We start from the raw sequence: 23805 nt of genomic DNA on the forward strand, positions 1-23805 counted from the left end.
TATTTACACGTCATTTGCAGAGCAATGGTGGATCACACTGGTACCCAGTCATACCGAAACAGGCGAGATTTCTTACGGGGAAAAAAAAATTGGGCACAGATGTAGGGCACGAGGAAAGACTGCCGCACGTGACCTCGATGATTAAACCGAACTGGTTTTTTGCGTCCGAATGACACCCCGCTCATCCGCACCAATGTTGTGCTTTGAAATGCAGATAAGGGACTCATTCGGAAATATTCAAAAGAAAACTGCGGCCATCGTAAAGAACGGTGGTCAATGAGCGCCGCCGTTTCTACCCTGCAGCCGCCGCCGCCGCCGCCCCCGGGTCCGCAGATCTGCCCGTGCTTGTAAAGAAATGGTAAACTCCACCTCGGAGTCTAAAATGGCAGCGGGGGTTGCAGTACAGATGCAAGCTTGTACGGGCGCCACAGCTCCTTCCGGCAGAGCTGCAGCACAGAGAGAGCCCTCCTACTCCTCATATGACGTCACCGTGTGTCGCCCAGTCAAATTTCAGGCGAGAAAATATCTTTGAAAAAAACAAAAAAAACAAAACCCAGCCGAGCATCTGCAGCCAGCCAGCCAGCCAGCGCGGCCGGTGCGAGCCGGCTCCTGCTTCGTGCGGTGGTCTTTGTAATTTATGTATATTATTTTTTTTTTCTCTCTTTTTTTTACCCGGTGAATAAGTAAAGGAGATGAGGGGACTCCTGTCGTTTTACCGGGGCCTGTACACCCTGAGTAACCGTCAAGCCAGGCGAAAAGCTGTGATTGTCGGTTCTCGGTGCGGGCTTTGCGGAACTCGGTCAAATAGCAAGGTACGGTTGGAGCTGTTGCTGCGCCTCGGCTCAGGCAAACGATGCATTGTTGACAGGGCGATACTTTGTCGTTTGTTTTCCGATTTTTCTTTTTTTTTTTTTCTTTTTTACGTTAAAGTGTAGGCTTTTTTTTTTTTTTTTTTTAAATTGGACGTTGCACACAATGTTGCATGCAACAGCTGCAGCTGTGGATGCGCTCAACAACAGGCGATGTAGCTTTCCTGTATTTTCTTCCCTCACGAGATAAACCACCGCCGAAACACTGTGTTCCTTGTTTGTTCTAATCATACCCAGTCGCAGAAAAACACAGAGGAAAAAGCACAAGAAGACTATTTGCAGAAATGCTCGGATAGCTGTAAAATAATCTAAAATGCAGACAGTAAACACTCCCCATGTACTGCCGTGTCATCACCGGATTCCCACTCTAGATTATCAGTGGCTCCCACGTATGTTACAAATGTCGTAGGGCCCCTATTATTTTACGTTGTAGTCAACTGTAAGATTTCGTTTTAGAAATACACCATCTTGATTTGAAAACAGATGCAATATGACTCATTTCTTTTCAAATGAAACCTCTTAATTGTGTGCCTGGTGACAAATTCCCATCTTTCAATAGTAATAAAACATTCAAGTCCATTGGGTATCTAGTGTGTCACTATGTCATGAACATTTTGATCTTTTTTTATTTTTTTTTTTTTTTTAACTTCGTTCCAAATGAGTTATTTCATTTTTCAATATTTTATCGCCTATTTCCCTACAAGTAGAAATGTCATTTGATGTCGTGCAATCAGTCTGGTTGATTAATCTGTGCCCGTCTTTCCCTCCTCCAGCCACAGCCAAGCTTTGGACTGTTGTTCGACATTGATGGCGTGCTTGTCCGGGGAAGGATGCCAATCCCCGCTGCAAAAAAGTCATTCGAGAAGTTGGTGGACTCTCAGGGACAATTTGTGGTGCCAGTTGTTTTTGTCACAAACGCAGGGAACTGCCAACGACAAACAAAAGCCGACCAGCTCTCTCACATCCTGGGAGTGCCTGTGAGTTAAAAGGAAAAAAACACTTCTTCTTTTTTTTATTAATCTGGTGTCCCCCCTGACTCCGCTGCTATTAACTTCCCCTAACACTCGTTCTATTTCCAGATCACACAAGACCAAGTCATCATGTCCCACAGTCCACTGAGGATGTTTAAGAAGTTCCATGAGAAGTGTGTGCTGGTGTCTGGACAGGGACCCGTCCTGGAAATTGCTAAAAAGTATCCTGAAATCTGTCTCTTAATATTTTCTGTGTGTTCTGTGTTTAAATTTGGACTTCAATAATGCTCCTCGTTTCTCCTTAACGCTCTGTCTTTAGCGTGGGCTTTAACAATGTTGTCAGTATTGATATGCTGAGGGAGTCGTACCCATTACTGGACATGGTGGATCACAACAGGAGACCCAAACTGCCGGTGCTTGTTGACTATAGAAACATGAGTCTTATGATAATATTTTGTCAACAGCACATGTTGAGTTTTCTTTCTCTAATTTCAGTCCAATCCTGTTGTCAACCTGCCTAAGGTTGAAGGTAAGAAGATCTGTATGTCCTCGTTCAAACTGAACATCAATCAGTTGTGACTCTACAGTTTATTTTTGATATTATTGATATCTCAAACGCCGTATCTTTTGATTCACATACAGCTGTGGTCTTGTTCGGGGAGCCAATTCGATGGGAGACCAACCTGCAGCTGATCATCGATGTTTTGTTGACCAATGGTAACCTCAGCAGTGTTCACCAAACCCAGAAGACACCTCACCTCCCGCTGATGGCCTGCAACATGGACCTCATGTGGATGGCTGAGGCGCATTCTCCCCGGTAACCTTTAAATCATTGTTATCTTCATTATTAACATTAACAACTTAAAGCACCGGGTTTTTTTTAAGTGACCAAATCAGTGAGCTGATGTACCTTTCTGTCTTATTTTGTCTCAGGTTTGGACACGGGACATTTCTTGTGTGTCTAGAGAACATCTACAAGAAGATAACGGGCAAAGACCTGAAGTACGAGGCTCTCATGGGAAAACCCAGTGAGCTGACCTACCATTTTGCAGAGTACCTCATCAGAAGCCAGGCCATGCAGAGGCAATGGAAACTACCCATCACCTCCCTTTATGCTATCGGGTGAGACGCCAGCTTTTTATCTCTATAGCGACAGCACAACGAAAAAATAAATCAAGGAGGTGTGAGGCCGTGAGCAGAATTTCCTTTTGACGCTGTCTTAATGGCCGTGTAAGCAATCAAAAGAGGTGGAGAGTGGGCCTGTCACAATTATTACAAAATGGCCTGATCACGATTATTTGAGCTGACCGCAATAATTTTTGCATTATTGTTAGAATCCTTTCAATTTCACTGGAAACAGTTCAATGAAACTTAACATCGATGTCATATATATCCACCAATATATCCATGTGGTTTTCCATCATTTGAGGTTTGACTGGCGCTCTTTCAACAACATCTCATAGTGTCTGTCCCCTTCGTCCGCTGGGATTTAAAGGCACGAGTGAAGAATTAGCCCCACCAACTGTTTACTTCGGGGGTGTTTAACTTTTTATGTTCGACTGCATTTTAAGTCTCATCTATTGACATTCAAATCATGGATGTAGTTGCAAAGCCAAAGATTATAGCCAATAAATGTCTTCTCCTTCATTTGGTTTATTATTAAGCTATCACTAGGCTAGTAGGCTTATACTTTTATTAGGGGCAAAAAAATGTACAGAAAAAGACAATTAAATTAGGAATCGCAGTTATTCTTATGACAATTACTCATCAACTAAAGTTTAATGATCATGACAGCCCCTGGTCGCTCACTAATCTGAGAAAACATGCTAAAAAAAACAGAAGTCCTCCCTTTCAGCTGCCCACAAATGTGTCCGTGAACATAACATGGTTTACTTTCAGAACTTGCGTGTTTCACTTCCAACTTTTTTTTTTTTTTTTTGGCCTGATTGTTGTTGTTCTGCTTCTACAGCTGTTCTGTGTTTGCTTTAATGGCTCTTTTCTAATTGGAGTTGCACAGAACAAACCCATTCTGGCTAATATTCATATAGAGGCATTCCGGCTGAGGCACCCAGTAATCTTTTCTCTTCTGTACTCTCAGAGATAACCTCATGACGGACATCTACGGCGCCAACCTGTACAGCCGCTACCTGGAGGACAGAGTCGCCAGAAAGAACCCCAAAGCCGTTGCCAAGATGGCGGCTGCCACTGGGTCGACCAGTGCTGTGCCCAGGGAGGAGGAGATCGACAGCCTGTGGGAAAGCGAGCTGGCGCTGCCCTCTGCCACTTCCTGTAAGTCTGTCCTGGTGTGTACGGGGGTGTACAACCCCAACGCGGAGGTGCCGTCCGACGCCAACCACTGCATCAAAGAGACTGTGTTCCACGGGCACCGGGACTTCAGATTCGACCCCGCCCTGGTGGAGCCGGGCCACATTGTGCAGGATGTGGCCGAAGCTGTCGACCTCATCTTCGAGCAGGAAAAGTTTGTGCCTCAGTAGAGTTTCGAGCCAACAGTGGTGATGGAGGTCCAAGTAAGAAGGGGGCTGGGTGGGAATGCAGGGCATTAAACTGGAAATACCACTTAATGCATAAACCTCTAGGAGCCTAACACTGTGGACTTTGTTTAACCACCTGACAGGACATTGACAAAATATAGGTAATCTTCTAAGCATTCAACATTGAGAGAAACTTAAAAAAAAAAACAAGTCATGTAACTGTTACTATCATCTCTGCTCTTTTATATTGTTTTCGTGATAGTCTTTAATTACCTTATTTTTCATTGAGGAAATGTGTAAGAACTGCCTTATTTGATCCTAACAAATATTTTTTTAGATGATAGTAATGTTCTAGATTGCCACGAATCCTGAAACCATCCTATATTTATTACAAGAATTTGCCAGTGCTTTGAAGAAGATCCCGGAAACATTTGACCTTCATTCTTAAGGTGACTTATATTATTGGATTTTTAGTCATTTGTTTACCCATTTATCCTGGAAAATCTATGCATGAATATGAGAGTAATACTTGTACTTTAAAAAAAACAAAAGCAGCTGTTTGATGTGCAATATCGTCTTCTAATAGTACTGTCTGTCTGCAGTTTGTCTAGTTGTGAGAGCCTTGACCAATATTTGCACAGATCAGAGACTTTCATCTGTTAAATGTTACCATATCTTCCTTCCATGACGTGTTAATTATAATTTAGAAATTCATTTTTATGCTTCAAAATTTTAATTCCCGATGCAGAATCTAACTTGACATTTATTGAGCTATGTCGTAAACTTTGATCACCTCATTTGTAGTAACCGACTCATTGTAAATACCTTAACGTGAGAAAATATAAGGAATAGATACGTCAAATTGTTGCGTTTTTTTTTCAACTAGAAATTATCCACAATTTATCTGAAATAAACAAAATAATGATGACTCTAATTAGACACTCATAACAGACTGACTGGTGTAGATTTCTCCACAATTAATGTCTTTTAACAAATTCTTTGAACATAAAAGCTCAACTGGCTCCGTCTTCTTGGGAGAGTCCTGACAGCTGTAACAGTCTATCTATGATGACAAGTATCATACATAGACAGATTAGTATTTAGGCTTTTGTAGTTCGTTCTCAATCAATTCCAGCACAGTCAAAATAGTTCTAAATACTACAATGTAAGGTTATTTGTAATGAGCAAATTAATTATAGTGACTTAAGTTTGATAATCCATCATACACAGTAGTTTCTGGTGAATTTCTAAATGTGAAATGTGTAACAATTCTATGAATTTTCAGAGTTCTCCATCCCTCCGTTATCCCTCTACAGGGTAACGGGGGCTGGAGCCTATCCGAGGAGACTAAAGGTATACGCTTTAGTATCACCAAAATCATCTGACACCCATGTACACAGATCCCCATCTGAGGTTCAAACCGGGCCTTTTTTGCTGTGAGGCGACAGTGCTAACCATTGTAACACTGTGCCATTGTGAAGAAAAAAAAATAACATGAAGTTTTAGGAAATTAAAGTTTCCCCTCTGTTCTATTTTCCATTTGTAATGTTTTTGTCAGTCCACTGCAGTGGAAAAAGGTCCTTCAGGTAGCCTTTATCTTTATATTGTGCTTCTTGTGTAACACATCCAGTTCTTGTGGCAGTAGCTCCATGTTGGTAAGTGGCCTTTCTAGATCCTGTGTACAGACTGGAGAGTCGGCGGTGACTCCTGACGGTCCAGTGTGCAGCTTCCTCCTGTGTTTGGGCTTCAGGGAGCGCAAAGAGTTGGCTTCCAATCCTGAGTGTCTCTCATCTATGTACAGAGTGAAAGTGGACTTTCGGGCAAGGCTCAAGCTCCACAGAAGCAGAACAATGATGCAGCATAGGACCCCCCCCATCATGACGTTGTAAGTCGCATCAGGACACCTTGCCAGGGCGCAGGGAGAAAAGTAGTCGTCGCTAAGTTCAGTGATGGCTCTCTGAGCCACAGCGCTGGGGCTGGAGCAGAAAGGCTCCTTCAGAACCAGCGCCCTGTTCTTCAGTAACCAGTTCCTCAGGTATTGGATCCTACAGTCACAGTGGAAGGGGTTCCCAGACAGGGAGACCTTCTTCAGACCGATAAGTCGGTCAAACTGGCCCGGAGACACTGAGGTGAGCCGGTTGTCCTCCACATGGAGCTCTGTAGTGTCTGAGGGCAGATGAGGCAGCTCCATCAGATTTAAAGAGCTGCAGTTGACTTTCAGTCCAGCAGGCCGGAAGGCTGAACAGAGGCAGGGTTTACCAACACTGTGTGCACTTGATGTGGCCAGGAGGAGGAGGACAGGTAAGCTTAAACTGGACAGCATCCTGCAGGGTCTGTAAAATGGTCACACTTCTTAAAAATACAGCATCATTATGAAAAAGCATTTTACAAAATTACAAAACAGCGAGGATGCTTTGACAAACGCTTCCGGCACAACAATTAGTGAGTTTTTATATTCTAAAATCAGACTGTACATAAAACTGTGTTAGTACAAGATTAATATTAAGCAACAAAGAAAATCCACACATCCAGTAGATGAGAAAAAATAAATGTTTCTCCGCAGCCTGAAGCTTGAATAAAGATCAGTGTTAAATTATGGGAAAATGAAAAAGTAAATGCCAAACTTCCGCTCAAATATTTAACAGGAATACAAACCTTTCAGAGTCAAGCCTACATCAAAGTTACCTCCTGTGGTGCCTGTCATCCGTAAAATCTCACTGTATCTTCACTGTTCTAGTCCAATGTGACATTTGAATGTTTCAGAAGTTTCCCTCTGACCTCAAGGCATCCCTGTTTTGTAACTGATGTGTTCTTAAGCTCAGAATAATCACACGCCCAATACAGAGCAGCGTCAGTGTGAGCGATGCACCAATAAAACTACACGGTTACGCTGCACATGACATGAAAGAAATCCATCTGCTTAAAAGAGATAATAGTTTATCTCTTGAAATAGTAGGGGAGGCTATCTGAAGCTCTCCCACTCAGTGTTTATAACTAACATCCACTGCAGTGCTGATGGCACAGGAGGCACTTTACTGCAAATTGTAGCTGGGAGCATGTACAGCTTTAAGTGGATTGGACTGAATATTTCAGCAAACAAACACTGAAATGAGCTCGAGGCCAAAGAGAGAATGTTTCTTAATGGAAATGTTGAGTAAAAAGCAGAATGGACACACGCTGAGGGTGACCAACAGTGATCCAAGACTATCGACAATCCAAGAAAAACAAGTCTCAAGACGAGAGGCGAGTGTGTTAACAATCATTTTCACTGCTCCTTAAAAGAGGAATGCACTGGGTCTCACCCATAGGTGGTGTAATGGCACACATTTTCTATCTCATTTAATGCCACTTTAATGCCTGCCCTCTAGTGGAAATGCTGCCACACTAGTAGAAAGCATTGTTGGAGTCTGGAAGCAGAAGCTATGGGAGCCTAAAGATAAGGCACTGATGGGAAATGCATTACAAAAAAAAAGAAAAGGAGAAAAACTGTGTAATTTTCATTTGATTCACACGTCAGCTGATAAAATCAAGCAGTGTGTGCGCCGACTGGTAAATGCACTGGCGAGCAAAGACAACACGTGTGTACCATAAGTCATATATTTGTTTATTTTGCGTTCTCAACATTGTCACAGTTGAAGTTTTACAATAACTGGGGTCTTACTGACTCACTACTCACTGTACAAACAGAATGCACATATAAATGAGGCCATTCCTGTCTTTTCCTTTTTTCTTTTAAATGTGTCTCACGCCAGACTGAACAGCTTGCAGCAGGATGTGTCATTTGTCTGTGTACATTATGTGCGTGTGTGTGTTTGTTTGTGTGTGTGTGTGTGTGTAGTGGATGTGGGTGCATGTATGAAAAGAGAGCTAGATGTAAATGGCAGCAAACTTTAACAGTCCGTTTTTGATTTCCACAGCAAATGTCAGTTCACAACAGCTGGAGGCAGAGACAATCGATATGTTCAGGTTATCACCCCTCGCGTCCATCTATGAGGTGTTGTATATACATCCCTATCTTTACTGCAGATATCAGAATAGAGCGCTGATCATATACACATTATGTACATCTCCTTTAACCCCAGTCTTGGTCCCTTTTACAGCTTCAGAAAGAGAAACCCTCCAACCAAGCAGTTCATCAGTTTGCACATCAAAATCCCGTATTTACACGATGAAAGCCCTCAGCGACAGAAGTGCAATGTTCTTTATGTTTGTAATTTACACAATGGCTTTGTTGATGAAATGCATGCTGAGCTTCAATAACTACCAGGCTAACATGGAACAACAAGAACACGTCAACATCAGAAAATTAATCAAACCCAAAGGAGAAGTCAAAATTTTATAGGCTGATTTGTTTTTTGTTTTTTTCCCATCAGCTCACAGTGAAAAGGACACATGATGCATCAGATCCATGCAGTGCATTGTCGGGGTACGTTCTCACAAAGAATGACTGTAGACATTTGAAGCACTACAACACACACCAAAAATAAACAGATTCGTCAGTTTCACATCATCCCAAGATTTCAGAATCCTAGAAATCAATGGGAAGACACATTCAGCTGATCATTAATGTCCCATATGTGATATGTCTGTCATCTGAACTTGTTCATTCACAAGAGGAGAAATGTGAGAAGAAGCCTGACTTATGGTTAATGGTTTACTTTGTGAGTGTTAAAATACATTTACAACCTGAATATTGGGACAAACAGTTTACTGTCACTAATTTACACACTAGAATAGACTCTTATTTGTAGAATGTAGAAAGTTATTCTTTACATATACCCAGTTCTTTTACTCAGTTTGCATTTTGTATATTATAACTGCATTTCCTGAAAAAAATGAAAGTGTTCTTTCATATGTGCTTATCCAGCAAAATATTTCTGTTCAGCCCCAGGAGAAGCATATTCCTTTTATTAAAATATATACACACATTCTTCTTTCCACCGTGAACTGTATTTATATAGTTTTAAATGAAAAAAAAAAAAGTTTTTTTTTTTTTTTTTTTTTTCACCTGAATCTCGTCCTGGACAACAAGATAACAGACTTCCACTCTCAGCGCAAGTCTGCATTCTCCGAACATGATTGCACTTAAACTTGCTATGGTAACACTGATTTGTTATACAATGTGCAGAGGATAGCCTCACATCAATAACATTACATGCAAAAAATCACTTACTAGACATTCCACTGAACTCCGAGTCTGTACCTCTCATAAGAGCATGAGGACAAGCCAGACATTTAATTTACCGCGAAAAAGACTCTGACAGGGGTCAAAACAAAACAAAATAAATAAATAATGACGCAACAAGAAAAACGCACAAATAGGGAGGGACACCTTTCTTGTTCTTAATGTACAAAATCAGTACAAAGATATTGCACATATAATAGAAAAAAAGATGAAAAAAATACTCCACTATGTAAGAACTGATTTTATTCACTCACCAAATATCGTCGGTGAATAAAAAAATATTCTAAACAAGGCAAAAGAAGACTTTAAGAAGTGTTTCTAGTTTTGATTTGAAGAGTGTCGGAAAGCAGCTGTTGCACATGTTGAAGGCAACAGACTTAACATGTTCAACGCTTTCTGTGGGTCCGTTCTTAACGGGAACTGAAGTGTTCCTTAATTTTACATCTTACAGTTAAAGCAGCCGCAGTGTGAGGCGTAAACTGAGCTAACAACGTAGTTTATAAACCGCAAGAGTTGACAGGAAAAGTCTGCTTTGAGGCGTCAGCCGTGACAGCGCAGCGGTTTGAAGCTCACATGCAACAGCTGCCCTCCAGAGGTTTTTACTGATCCGTTTGAAAGGCAAAAAGTCCAGAATAGATTATAGGTCGGACTGAATGGGAGTTCACTCCTATCAGATCTACATCCTGTTACCACAGAGTCAGTATAATACTGATAAAGTTCATTTTTGCTGATAATAATAATTGTAAGTATAATCTTACAAATTACTTTACACACAATATACTGTACATGAAATCTTGACTAAATAGATTATGCATTAATAATTGGCACATTTATTTATGAGAGCTAGGAGACAACACATATAGCTGTCATCTACAGTAAATACAGCACTAGAACTACTATGACTGACTCAGTCGAGTTGTTTCCTGTCCTTTGATTTAAGTTAGTGTGAAATGATTATATCTAGGTTTTTCACTACATATGAGCTCTAAGGGAGGCAACAACAGATAGCATTCATATGATGGTAGGGTCTGCAAACCGAAGATTAGAAAGTTGGGTTTCCGAAAGGCTGTGCACGGGAAACTCTGCCGATGTTAGAGAGAAAACACTCAGCCATGTTCTCATCTCAGGCCATCTTCCTCCTGATTATGTGAATGTAAGACAGGTTATCGAGGGAGTGAAGCGGCGGGGGAGGGGAGGGAAGCGGAGGTGATAGGGTGGTCGGGGGGTGGGGAGGGTGGGGTCGGCTTGCTGGAAAACAAGGTTTCTCCTCAGCCGTCACGGCCAGGCGGTGTGTTTGTGTGTGTTTGGATAACAAAGAGCATTTTACTGTGCAGAACCCCTCCCACCCCCACACAAAACCCTGAAGGGACCCAAAGCCCCTGATCAGGCAAACTATTAAAAGGCCCCTAGTGGAAGATTTGAGTCCGATTTCCATCCTGCATATTAGTTGGACCTGGAAGTGAAAAAGGTGACTGCGTGTGATTGGTTCCCATCACAGCAGCAGAAACACAGTGGACAGGCCATAGAGTTATGCTGTCAGTCCCTTTGGTGTAAGCAATTGTCCTTCTTTCATTCAGTTCCCTCTTTGCTTCTCCTCTCTGTGTTCGGAGCATCACACTACGGTGCTGATGCCACTGTGTTTGGGTTTGGGTCCGCCAGGCGCCGAACCCGATTGCTGACTGTGGTGGTGGGGAGCGTGCTGGGAGTGTGAGGCGTGATGGGAATGCTGGCTGTAATGGCTGTGCTGTGAGTGGGGGTGTTGGTGTGTGTGTGAGGCGTAGGCCGGGTGCTGGTGGTACTGTGTGTGGGGAGGCGGGTGGTAGTGGTGGTGGTGGTGGTAAGGCGGCGGGTTCTGCGGGACCTGGCAGTACTGAGAGTGGTGGCCGTGGAGTTGGGCCTGCACCGAGTGCGATACCTGTGCTGTGTGGTGCAGGTTAGTCGGGTGGGGCTTGTGGGATATGAGGGTGGGTTGACCGGGTGGCGGGAAAGGAGGGTGGCTCTGAGATGACGGTTTCCCTCGCTTGCTGCCAAAGAGCGACCCGAGGATGGAAGTCGACGCTGTGTTAGGGATGGCGGGATGGCCGCGTGGCGCGCCCTCACGTGGCGCGGTGGCTCTCCTTCGTGTGTGCGGACTGCTAATGATGGACCCCTGCAGGAGGGAAAAAAAGGTAACAGCATGTCTGTCAGACTCTGTGCTACTGCACAACACCTGCTACGCTGCAGCCACAAGGCACCAGCAGGATGAATTCACAGTTTTCTCATTTCAGATAAACAAGTAGCAAAATGTTATAGGGCATGCAAATGAGAAACTAAAAATGTATTCATGATAGGCAGCAGCAACACTAGGAATATTTCGGCTTGGGCAAACGCTTCATGACGAAGGGAGCCTATATTCAAAAAAAGATCTGTTGTGAGGGAGCTAACTGTCTTGAAACAGTAAATCTGTAACAAGAGAAATGACATAAATACCGTTAGAGGCATAAATAAAGACATTAAGAGGGGAAGAAAAAAAACCAAAACATTTCATCTTCATTGCAGTCCAAGTGCTTAACTCTCTAAGAGTCACACATGCAACTTGTTATAATCAATGGAGGCATAGTTTCCACATGCAGAGGGTGTGACAGGCAAACTCGTCATCCACTCATTCAGCTAGAAGTCAGAAGGCAAAAGGACCTAAACTCTTGTGTGCAGACGTCTCAACAGGCCTGGACACTTTCCCTCCTGTTTAGGGTCCAACACTACTTGATATCCAGGTAGGAATTCTCCTAAAAAAAACAAACAAAGAAGCTTTTTCTTTGGCACATGCTTCATCTAAGACTGGAGAAAGACCATAAGATGTCTCTGAAAGCAGAATGAAATTTCCACGGTCCCAGACTTCAACCCAACACGTGAACTCATGGACACATGAAATGAGTGAAATATGAATGAAATCCACATCTTTCTAAGTCCATGTGAAGCCCATCAGCTGTGAAGACCTCTGACTACGAAGGTTACATTCCTCCCTGAACCTTGCAGCGGGAGAGGGGCTGCAGGAGATGTAGTGTCCTAGTGTCTATCAGAGCTACCACCCTGCCAAAGAGAAGAACCAAATGAAAACCGCTTGGATGTGATTGAATGAAAGACAGAGACAGGCGACAAGGGGAGGGATCAGAGGAGGCATTAGTAGAGTCATGCTTGTTTGAAGGTAGAGTGTATATTGGTCATATAACATGACCAAAAACAGGAGATCTCTGGCTTCCAAAAAGGGGGGCAGGATCAGAGGCAGGCAACCCATGCATGCACACTAACTGAGGCAAGCAGTTTATAAGGCATCCCAGGAAGAAAAATAAATGATCCAAACAAATGGACTGAGTCTATGAAGCAAAGAAGGTGTAAGACCAAAAATAAATGGAGTGTTTCACAGTGCACATCATCACATAGAGAGAAGCTTGGATACCAGCTGCTTCCAACTTACTTCCATATTGCTGTCTAGTGATCCTGCACTGCTGCGACGCCCCCGCTTGCCTGCCCGAGACATGCAATACCAGAGATTAGAGATCGACAGCACTTCTGGATCGACTACAGACGTTTAGGCCGCCCACCAGTCCCATAGGGGGCAGTGCAGTGGATTGTGACTGTGAGTAAGGTCCAAATATGGGCAGGAAGGGGAGACGGCATTCAGGTTTGAGGAGGTGGTGGTTGACAGGTGGTACTGTGGTTTTCTTTACGGTGAAATCACATCTTCACTCAAGCTAAATCTGCATTCAAATTTCAGTTTTTAGACGCTCTTCGAACCGAAAGCCGAGTCAAACGATACTTTAAAATTAGTATGAATCATCATAAATCTCAACAAACATAGGCTCCATGAGCATCAACTCTGAAACACCAAGGAAAGTTTTACCAAAAGACGGCCACCTATTTCTAAAAACCTCAAACAGGGTTGATGCCAACGGGTTTTTTTTCCTAGATTTTTGGCTTGATGAAATTTGACAACTCATTCTTAATGTTGTCACAAGATGTAGATTTTCATACAAGGTCAGGGTTGGCAAAAAGCCAGTCTCAGTGACAAACACAAAGGAGGAGACACATCAAAAGCAATACAGTGGTTGCTGCACATGGGATGTACAGATATATACACAGAGGGTCTGAGGGTGGACGGCGCACTTTTCCCCATTGTGTTAGGCACACTCAGCCAATGATATATGACCAATAATTACACATAAACAGGAAAACCCTGATGTGTATGGACTTAACACAGTAAATACACATGAAATGGGAGTATGGCAGGAAAGGAAAAAAAAAAAAAAAAAAAAAAAAAAAAGGAAACACTTAACAAAAATGACCCCACTAACATGCCACAACCTGCATTGAAGAACACAGGACACAGGAGGGCAGAGGGACTTCTAGAGACTTCTTCACTGTCTAACCTATCATTTCCCGTTGAGGTAGTGATCATAAGAACAAAGCATATCACATTGCCAACAGTGAGGCAGACCCCTAACTGGATTTCATTTTGTTATCAAGTTAATCACCTGATAACTTCACACAGCTGTTATCTGTAATGAATGAAATGTATTCTTGCTTCAGAGACACAGCAGCTGTGTTAAACACTGATATACATGGATATGAAATGACTGTTAATGCCAGGACTGGAGTTAAATCTGGATCCTGTTGCTGCTTGACGATGGTACACATCAGCACTGATTTGTTTTGGTTCATAGATATACGTGAGAGGTAAATGACGCATGATTTCGGAGTAAAACATAACAGATTATCATGAAATGTCTTTGAATAAAACAAACGTAAGAGTGCAGAAAGTGCTAAGAAACTAAAACTAAAAAGTGATGATAAAAACATGGATGAAAAAAAAAAAGAGAAATAAACTCGGGTGAGAACTGCCCGTCAATTTCATTCATCACTGAGAAGACAAATCTAGAAAAACTACGTTGCTACACCTCGTCTCAAATAGGCCTGAATTCAGGCTTTGAATTGTGAAACGTCGGAGGACCCCTTAAGTCTCGCTATAACAAAGTATAACATTGAAGGAAACACTGTCCAGACCAAACCATCCAGCCATGAGGGAGTTAGATAATGGATTTAAAGGGGAGAACTCTAAAATCAATGTATGGTGCTGTGAAACAACATTTTGCTATTTTTATCCCCTTGATATCATCACAGCGAGGTGGATGACAGAAGAAGTGTACGTTTCCATTAAAGGACCAGCTGGTCAAAGCAAAGACGTTCTGGCTATACCTGCTTCAGAGAGGTCTCGCAGGGAGCTGCTGAGGGCGCTCCTCTTCAGGCCCTCTCCCATTGCGTAGCTGTCGTCCAGACTGGCGCGGTTCATGTTCCCGTTGCCAGCTTCTTTCTTCAGGCCGGAGCTCTGCGACATGCTGGGCCTCACCACCCCCTTCTGCTTCTCCAGCTCGGCTGTGGAAAGGAGCCACGGAAAGACTGAGGTAAGCGGCGCCGGTTTTTACGTCTCACTCTGGCCAGCCACCTTTTCACTGTCTGAAACTTGTGAGGAGTCCAACATTGACATACAAGGTTTTGAACATCCTGCACTCGTATATAACACATCTGAATGTCCAAACTAATCTGCTGGCTCTTCTGTTCGTCATCCTGTGAACTCTGTAAACATTCACCCTCATAAACTGCTGCAGTTGAGTAATGAGGACCATGTCCTGTTCCTGCTTCACACAGCCTGAGGTAGACAGAGTAAGAGGGGGATGGGAGGGGAAACAAGTCAGCTCACACTCTATTCTGTATTTCTCCATTTCCTGGACCTCGGCGATGGACTCTCGGAGGTCATCTGTAAACTTCTTGCGGTCCTGGGGGTTCGGTGCATTAAAGTTGATGAGGACTTTGATGTCTGCACCTGGTATCGCTGACGTAAGTCTGATTCCATTCGGGTAATCTGTGGAAATGGCAAACAGAGAGGGGGAGACATTTACAAAAGGCCTATAGATCAAAACAGAGGTAAAACACATTGGAAGAATCTGTCTGATGTTTGGAGCGTATGAACCACGTCGCAGCCCATCGGTCTGACCTCCCACTTCTGCTGAATGTGTTACTGCGCTACATCAAACCTTGTGATGTAAACACTGTCAGCTCACATGCTGCAGGGATACCAGCTGAATCAAAGGAACTACTTACACTGATTTTCAAACAGTATGACCTGCATCCCATACAGAGAGAAGGACTGTCTGAAGCTGTATGTCACCGAATTCTTCTTTTTCTGGAAAATCTTGGTTACCTGAAATCATGCAAAGAGAACACTATAAGCAAAAGAGGATATTATGAGGGTTGTTCAGGACATGAGAGGAGGGGAGAAGAGAGGGCTTTTACCACGAGGAGGTCATTGAACAGGAAGATCTCCCGCTGATGCAGGCCCAGCTTCTGGAGCTTGTTGGGATCCGGCACTTCAAACAGGCGGCAGTAACACACCAGCCGGCGATGGGGCAGCGACAGCACCTACAAGGCAGAAGAAAACAGACACAGACACCAACACTTCAGAGGGTAATTTTGGCCTCAGTCCACACGGTAATAAGGAACAGAAGTTATTCACCCTCTGAGAGGAATTTTAAGAAGGTGTGGCCAAAGAATGACTGATTTACTCCTCCTCTATTCGTTGGCAATGTTAAGATGTGCTGACGTTGTGAATTGTGCTGTTGGATTTTTTTTTTTATTGTGTCCCATTAAAAACACAAGTCTGGTGATAGTCTTTATTTTTATGCTGTCAATTGTATAAAATGGTCAAAGTAACAATGAACTATCAATGAAATAATCCCGAGTATTGACTGTCTATGACCTGACATGTAAATGAATATATTGAAGATAACCAGGCATTCTGTCCAAAAATAATGGATGAGGAGACAGGAACATGAAGCAGGATGATACTTCCTCAAGAGAGCCTATGGTTTTTAAAAAATGTTTTATTTTAGGACACCTCGGCATGCATTATCAAACTAACACTAACTGCAGAAAAAAAAAAAAGGCCTTGTCAAAATCCTCATCGTGCACACTGTATATTTAAAAATGGAACCCAGGAAGAGAAGTTGTTTCACAGAAACAACTAACGAAAGAACAAATTATTATCTGTGTTCTGTCTGGCACCTTTTTCACTCATATTTAGCTTGTTCCAACAGTGAACATTAACTGGTAACACTATTTAACACAGCATGAAGCAGAGGCAATGTTGCTATGGTAACCTCCATCTTTATATAGGTTACCAAATGCACTGGTGTAAACAGTTAAACTGTTAATTTGAACTTTTAGGTGCCAGATTCCAAAATAATACTACTGGTGCTAAGTCAGGGTATAGCTCCTTGTTTATGGATCTGTACACTCTGCAGAGCACAGAATCTGTAAACGCTGCAGCTCAGTGTCACCCAAGAATTTATATCTGTTGTTTCTGTCTGCAGGGCACAGCGCTGGCTTCCCATCGCTCACTAACCGATGGGATGTTTCGGAGCGAGAGTTCTTGCCTGAAGGTAAGCCGACTTAAAAACCACCTGCATGATGCGCATCAACCCTGACAGAGACATGTTGCTGTGCACGAACAGTAAAATAATGAATGAGAAATGATCAACTTAAGTATGATTCACAAATATTTCATCTACTTACACATCCCAGGCCGTGGTGGAGTGATCCGATCTAAAAAGAGAGGACAAACAAAATGTTATATGCAGCGGTTATTTTAGGATTATTTACACTATTGCCTCTCACAACATAAAATTGTAATCTCTCCTGCTTATTAATGAGCTCATAATGACTGTGCACATATCCATGAAGATACATGCCCCTCATTGGTTCTGTATATAGGATGGTGATCTCTCTTTGCTGCCAGACTTGAGGGAATCTCTAATGATGTTGGAATGAAAACATATCCTCCCCTAGAAGCCTGCTCGGTGCAGCACTGGTTGACCTGATTATTCTGGGGAGGAATTCCAATGTGGGTTTTATGTTAAAGTGTATTACCAAGTGTCCACCTTCATTATGCAGCTAAATGGCGACAAGGGATCATTTTTCAATACATTCGATTATAACTGGCGGAGCAGAGCAGACTCCGCTCCACTGCAACGAGACTGAAACAAAGTCGTCCATGTGAGACAAACCTCTCCCCGAGGCTGCATAGGTTAATCACACTTTTCACCTTCACACATAGCAGAGACATTATTGCCTGCGGAATAATGCAGAAATGCTGCTGCTGCTGCTGCTGAGACGAGGGAGTACAGTCAGAACAAACCTGCTCATAGTTTTACTGCAGCAGAGATAGAAATAAATAAAGTGACTAATAATTAGTGGATCAAGAGATTTAAGCATGTAACTTTAAACAGAAGTGGCTTTGCTGTGTTAAAGCATTGCAGTTGGCACTATAGGTGGATACTGTTATGTACCAAGATGGCAGCATGTGCCCATTTTTCATCAGACTGCAGCAGTTGGCACGATCTCTCGAGGGCTTTTGGGTGTGTTAAAACCACCACCATGAAGGTCTAAACCCAGGCATGCCCCGACTCATATAATAATACCTGAAGGTACCAAAGACATTTCTAAATCTCCCTGAACCCTCTCTGACTTAAACTCTGCAATTTAGGGATTAGAAGTAAGAAGAAAAGTGACAATGTTACGAATAAAAGATGATTCTCGACTGTGTGTACGGACAAAAAAAAAATTGATAACGCTGTTTAGGATATCTAAAAGTTTGATGTTGTGCCTTGCAGAAAAAGAAATCCAACAAAGATCTTTTTGATCTTAGAAGAAAGAAAATAAACATTACTCACCGGTTTCTTTCCCACAATGAGCTTCTCAACCTTCTGCACCTGCGAGACGTGGTCCTCGTTGGTCTTGAGCTCTCGCTTACGAATCCTCTCATAGATGCCGACCAGGGTCTCTCGGGGTATGTCCTCTCCATCGTCCACACCTGGAACGCAGGGAGGAGCCGGGTTACAATGCACCATACACTACACAGACAGGGGATTCTTTTATTTTGTTATTAAATGCACCCTCCATGTCATAATATCAGAACTACAACAACAGTAAATTGGTGTATTTGAGGTTGGGAGAATGAGAGGAAATACTAGCAAAAAAAACAACCTACTAATTTAACTGCAAATGGCATTTAAATTGAAACTAAATGACATGTAATTGGGAAAATATTAAACATGTTGAGATGTTTGTAATAACGTGTTTCGTGAACAGTTTTCTTTTACCTCTTAAGTTCTTAATAAAGTCCTCCAACTTCATCTTCCTCTCGGGCTTGACATTGGGGCTGTACATGTCAGTGTTGAGGAGGATGATTGCAAATGCTAGGATGAAGATGGTGTCAGGGTTCCTGAACTGCCGCACCACTGTGGGGTTACAGATGCAGTAGCGCTGGCTGGAGACACGAGTCAGGAGAACAGAGTTAACCGTCTCAGCTTACAACTAAACTCAGATTCAAAGCGTACAAGTGCGAAATGTGCTCATTGTGAGGAAATGTGGATGAGGAAAGAACACTGTCTGAAGGAAGCAGAAGTAAAGCTGTAACTGGTTCCTTTATGTACCAATAGTTACCTAAACAACACCCCAGTGGTGATGTTTCAAAGATCAAAGCTTTTATGAAATAAGTTCACTATTATAAACACTAACATTAATGTTTTATGTGGCCCTTTTTGGGGAAATACACAAGGGTAGTTCAGCATCAGCTTGGTTTAATGATCACAACAAATCATCAATTTTCGGCACATGGGCTGACTCAAAAAACTGGTGAACAAGTTTGTTAATCGAATAGAGCATCAATGTTTTTTTTTTTTTTTTATCAGCGATGTGTCACTCTTTGTTTTTCCCCCTCTGTTTCCTCTTTGTGGTTATTGGTCTGTCTTTCATAAGTTGAAATGCTCTATGCGAGTGTGCGACCTAACCTGAAGGCTTCAATGAGCCGCTCCACCTTCTGGGCTTCACCCTGAACACGGATGTGGTTCTGAAATTTCCTGAGGGCCTCGTCCAGCTCCATGCTCTGGAAGTCCATCTCATCGACCACACAGCTGGTACGTGAGGGGAGAGACGGACAGAAAAAGAGAATTAAATACAAACATAAAAGATTTTCTACTCACCGGCAATTCATTGATTTCATAGGGATTGTCTGACTCAGATTTTATCATGGAGGATATTTAATGTCTGTAAAAGAGGGAATTCTGATCCTTTTTGTGCCATCAGCTATTTTTATCAGCTGCAGAATATTTGTGCCATGTTTGTTTCTTTTTCTTCTTATTTTAAATTCTCTTTGGCAATGGCCCAGTTTTGGTACACACGGTCTGTCTTTATAAATAACTAAGTGTGTTTTAATAGTGTATTTGTATAAACCTTAATTCAAAGCATCTTGATCCTTCTATTCTTGGAATTCCAACTAAGTTTAGGAAAGATGGACAGGGAAAAAACAAAAATCACACTTACTCCAAAACATCTCTGTTGAACTGTTTCTGTCGATTGCCGAGAAATTCTCCGATCATCTGCCTGCTCAGTCCCTTTCTCTGCAGCAGGAAGTGGGCCACACCGACAGGTGTGTCAGGGATGAATCCCCTCTCAGTCAGGTACTGGATGCCCTTCTCTGGCTTCCTGAAAAATCAATGTGGTATATTTTTTACTTTTGGACTGATGCAGGTCAACTTTAAATCTGAAGATAAGAAACTGTTACTGCTTAATGTTGAATTCTCTGGAAATACATACTGGCGACTTCTTGAGGAAACTTAGCTGCTCTTCAAATCATGTATTTAACTAAGTTCATATGAATTAACTTTAAGGACAGTCATAAGGAGTCATACAGAGTCAGTGCAAACAGATGTATTAAATCATGTTATCCATAATTGTTGTTGAAAGACGTTAATTGAGCCACATCGTACTGAAGTGGCTAAACATTAGCGCATCCCAAAAACAAACACACTTTCTCTCACACATCTGAAATATATAATTGTCGTATAATTATATAAATTTGAATCTAACTGACTCCCTGAGTGTTTGTTAATCACTCTTTAGGAAAGAGGTTTCTCAGGCAGGAATACATGTTCGTGCCATTCAGGTTTACCAGCCTCACTGTCACATACTACACAACAAATCTATTCATGTTCCTAATTGTTTCTTTCATGCAAATCTTTCTTTCAAATAGCTATATATTTAACATGAACACATCTGATTGCAGTTTATAGCACCAGTGAGTGAATGACTTTCCAACAGGCATCTCTGACATCTTGTTCAATTGTTTGGCCTTTACTACAAACACTGGTCAAGCACCTGCTCCTTCAGAGCTGAGTACCTACTTGTTGAAAAGATTCAGCCCGATGCGGTAGTGTCTCTTGCGAATAACATCATTACTGAAGATGGGCGAATCCCAGCTGTTGCGAGTCTCTTTGTGGTACGTCTGCTTACTTAGCGTCTGCTCTCGTAGGCTGTCTCGTGACGAGGACTCCGAGCTGCAGTTTATGGTGTCGTTTGAGTTCGATGTGCTGTTGATGCTGTCGTTGTCCCCGTCAGAGAAGTCAGACTCTGACTTACTCTGTCTGTTAGCGGAGCCGTTTATAGCTAAGTGGCTCTCCAGCTGGCGGTGGCGGTGACGCAGAGGTGCATCGTCGTCACGGGAGGAAGCTCGCGGTGGGGGTCCGTGGGAAATGTGTTTGGGGCTCGCCTGGGATGATGTTACGATGTGGCTGTGAGGTTCGTACACGGGTGGCCGCTTGACAGAGCCGCGGTCAGACCTGTCACTGAGCTCTGCGGAGCTATCACTAGGAGGTTCTATGGTCAACAGAGGGAGATGGTCCATTCTAAGACGTTGCTCTTGGCACTCGAGAGAAGGAGTGCTGCGGCAGCTTGTGTCTGTGTCGCGACCCTCATCTTTGGGGTCAATAGGCCAGTATTCTTGGGAGGAGTTGGCCGACCGCAACCGTAAGTCTGATTCTGTGCTGGAGGGCTGGTCCCCCGACCTCGACAGAGCAATAGCAGGGGACATGTCCTCCTCGTCGATGAACAGAGTGACATCACTATAGGAGGCCATCGTTTCATCGTGCAGCCGTCCAGCTGCCCTGCGGTGGGACTTCACCTGATAGGGCACTTCCCCTTCCACCTGGGAGCAGCCCATGGCCTCTGGGTCAGGACCTTCATCCCCCTGAAGGCTGCGACAGTTCAGAGCATCATCAATCGACTCAGCCAGAGACTTGACCTGCCTGGAAAAGGCGTCCTCCAGCTCCGTGATGGCATCCGTCAGGTCACTCTGTGGCGCCGGGTGAGATGCCATATTGGCCTGTTGGTGGACCTCGATATCGCCACACTCAGACTGCACCATGGACAGCGGGGTGCCATCCTCTGTCATGGACACCTGCCTCCCTTCGAAATATGAGCTGTGCACCTTCTCAGGGCCCTCAAACGAGAGCTGCATCCTCATGTTCGAGAGAACAATGCGTCTGGACATACGGTTCTCTGACATGGAGCTCCTGAGACGTTCAAAGTTCTTGTTCATCTGATACTGACGGAAAGCTGTCTGAATGGTGCGAGCCGCATGCCGAGTTATGAATCGTCCCCCATATTTACGCTCCAGCATCTCCACCTAGTAAAAAGATGGAGTAAATGAACTGTGAAACTGTGCCGCCCATGGGATATCTAATTGCTTTTCTTAGCTGCAGATGATCAAAAAGTCACCAAAAATGTGCTTCTCCCAGTTATCAGCAGCTCTGCAACAATCTAACAATATCATTTCCCTGCGAGCAACCCGCTCAAAGTACATCATTTTAGTTTAGTTGAATACCTGTTTGTCCTGGAGGTCAGCAGAGAGCTCGTAGCTCTCGGAGAGCGAGCGGGACCGTTTGATGGCCTCCTCCTCAGCCTGCTTACGGAGGATGGACTGTGAGTGCTGGAGCTTGGGCCTGCGGGGCCTCTGAGGCCCAGGTTGGACCCCGTGGCTGTAAAGTTGGTTGTCAAATCGGTCGGGGCTGATGGCTGAGCCGTGGGTCACCGGGCCCTGGCCGTAGCTGGCTCCACCATCCAAGGAAGGGCCGCTCTCACCGGGCCGTCCATCCCCTTCCACACTGCAATGAGAGCGACGTGTTGGTCAGAGATTTTGGAACGAAAGACAGAATCTGACTGAATTGTTATCAGGTTAAGGTTGGAGTTTTCACAGCTGTCTGTTTTAACCACCGTTTGAAACGTCTGAGTGTGAAGTAGCTTCACTTCAGGGACTTACAACATACGCTTTTCCAAAATAAGGTCTTGAAATCAGTAGTCAGGTCACATTCACGTATGGCAATACAGAAGTGAATTGAAATGAACTGCAGTGCATATGTAAATGAGTGTAGGCATTTCTGGGACACGCTGATTCTATAACTTTATGATATACAGTAAAACCCACATTTCACTCAATCATAAGCTGTTTGATACTATTGCATACCTCAGTAGAAATTATTATTGAAAACAGCCAGTCGTAAATTTTGTCATACTACTACATTCAGAAGCCACAAATGCCACGTAAACACTTTCCGAATATTAGACACTTCCAGTGAGCTGCTGTCCCTGAGTGATTATCCCTTATACAAATAATGAAGAAAAAACAAGAGGTTACTCACTCACTCTTACATTCTGCCATATTACAAGACGGCGGCCTTTTGCGAAAAGACCGTCTGTTCTCTATAAACTGCCAACTCTTCCTCCATATCTTGTCCACCATTCTTTCAGTCAAGCGAGGTCCAGAGTACAGAGGTTCCTCCAGGAAACTGACGTTTATGCCATTTTAAGGGCCAATCAGAGACCAACAGGAATTACATCATGTTTGCAGGAGCAACGACACACTGTTCCAATACATGTTACAAAGTCCAGTTTAGAGTAGAACAACAGAGTAAATACAACTTCAGCGGTCCCTTAGAAGTAGCTGAAATGTCGATGAATGAGATGTCAACTTGTTCAATAACGAAGATCCCACACGAACAATATCCTCTCTTCAGTGGTGCGGTGCAGCCTAATGCGTTCAAACTGTGACTCGACACACCCATACAGTGTACACAATCCACTTCCTTCATTAGACAGCCTGAAATCAACACTCGGCAGCAACAGCCTGCCGGCAGTCACGAACACTGAGTGAAAAAGTGGAACTGTAGGTGATCAAGAGGTATGTGGTAACTTCTTTTGAGACGACATTTGTTTTGCTTGGTGACTTTTGCTCTTAACTGAATACAGATTCATTGATTTGCAAGATCAATTAGCACAGTCTGCAGGTACAATGCCAACAAAATACGTCTATTCAAGGTTCTCCACAGGCAATGATTAATAGCAGACATTTCAGGCTCTGATGA

The 23805-nt window shown here is 43.3% G+C and overlaps 3 protein-coding genes across 11 annotated transcripts in view; 1 reads left to right on the plus strand and 2 right to left on the minus strand.

Annotated features, from left to right (window-relative positions):
* The first annotated feature begins 547 nt into the window (after positions 1–547).
* On the plus strand, positions 548–5825 carry LOC138635818 (haloacid dehalogenase-like hydrolase domain-containing 5). Its single transcript, XM_069723491.1, has 8 exons — positions 548–812; positions 1643–1846; positions 1949–2061; positions 2160–2253; positions 2336–2369; positions 2483–2657; positions 2774–2962; positions 3939–5825. The coding sequence occupies exons 1-8, from the start codon at positions 693–695 to the stop codon at positions 4333–4335; spliced, it is 1326 nt and encodes a 441-aa protein (XP_069579592.1). The 5' UTR covers positions 548–692; the 3' UTR covers positions 4336–5825.
* Positions 5826–5905: 80 nt separating this feature from the next.
* Positions 5906–7116, minus strand: gp9 (glycoprotein IX platelet). Of its 2 annotated transcripts, none has more exons than XM_069723512.1 (2): positions 7018–7116; positions 5906–6656 (listed from the first exon to the last, which is right to left on the minus strand). In XM_069723512.1, exon 2 carries the CDS (start codon positions 6653–6655, stop codon positions 5915–5917), a length of 741 nt encoding a protein of 246 aa, XP_069579613.1. In that variant the 5' UTR covers position 6656; positions 7018–7116; the 3' UTR covers positions 5906–5914. The 2 variants fall into 2 exon arrangements, with proteins under 2 accessions (XP_069579613.1, XP_069579604.1); XM_069723503.1 differs by having other exon boundaries at positions 6988–7116.
* Positions 7117–7915: 799 nt separating this feature from the next.
* Positions 7916–23805, minus strand: part of iqsec1a (IQ motif and Sec7 domain ArfGEF 1a) — an 88961-nt gene continuing 73071 nt past the window's right edge. For 7 of the 8 annotated variants that reach the window (XM_069723549.1, XM_069723542.1, XM_069723555.1 and 4 more), the window contains 13 exons: positions 22269–22548; positions 20791–22070; positions 19931–20092; positions 19399–19521; positions 18709–18875; positions 18280–18419; positions 17123–17152; positions 15845–15970; positions 15653–15752; positions 15252–15413; positions 14750–14926; positions 12972–13021; positions 7916–11666 (listed from right to left, as the gene is read on the minus strand). In XM_069723549.1, coding sequence (XP_069579650.1) covers positions 11130–11666; positions 12972–13021; positions 14750–14926; positions 15252–15413; positions 15653–15752; positions 15845–15970; positions 17123–17152; positions 18280–18419; positions 18709–18875; positions 19399–19521; positions 19931–20092; positions 20791–22070; positions 22269–22548 — 3334 coding nt within the window. In that variant the 3' untranslated portion in view covers positions 7916–11129. The remainder of the gene's footprint in view (positions 11667–12971; positions 13022–14749; positions 14927–15251; positions 15414–15652; positions 15753–15844; positions 15971–17122; positions 17153–18279; positions 18420–18708; positions 18876–19398; positions 19522–19930; positions 20093–20790; positions 22071–22268; positions 22549–23805) is intronic. The other variant, XM_069723590.1, reaches the window with a different exon arrangement.

Source organism: Brachyistius frenatus, unplaced genomic scaffold (assembly GCF_029030835.1).
Source record: "Brachyistius frenatus isolate BFR_SWC_R1_liver_20210118 unplaced genomic scaffold, ASM2903083v1 Contig_6, whole genome shotgun sequence".
NCBI classification, from domain to species: domain Eukaryota; kingdom Metazoa; phylum Chordata; class Actinopteri; family Embiotocidae; genus Brachyistius; species Brachyistius frenatus.

Bases quoted from the DNA above. Each gene is read 5' to 3' on its own strand.
- LOC138635818 (XM_069723491.1), top strand. From the start codon at position 693: ATGAGGGGACTCCTGTCGTTTTACCGGGGCCTGTACACCCTGAGTAAC. The intron at 2,658-2,773 runs GTAACCTTTAAA...ATTTTGTCTCAG, and splicing joins GCTGAGGCGCATTCTCCCCG to GTTTGGACACGGGACATTTC. The intron at 2,963-3,938 runs GTGAGACGCCAG...CTGTACTCTCAG, and splicing joins ACCTCCCTTTATGCTATCGG to AGATAACCTCATGACGGACA.
- gp9 (XM_069723512.1), bottom strand. From the start codon at position 6,655: ATGCTGTCCAGTTTAAGCTTACCTGTCCTCCTCCTCCTGGCCACATCA.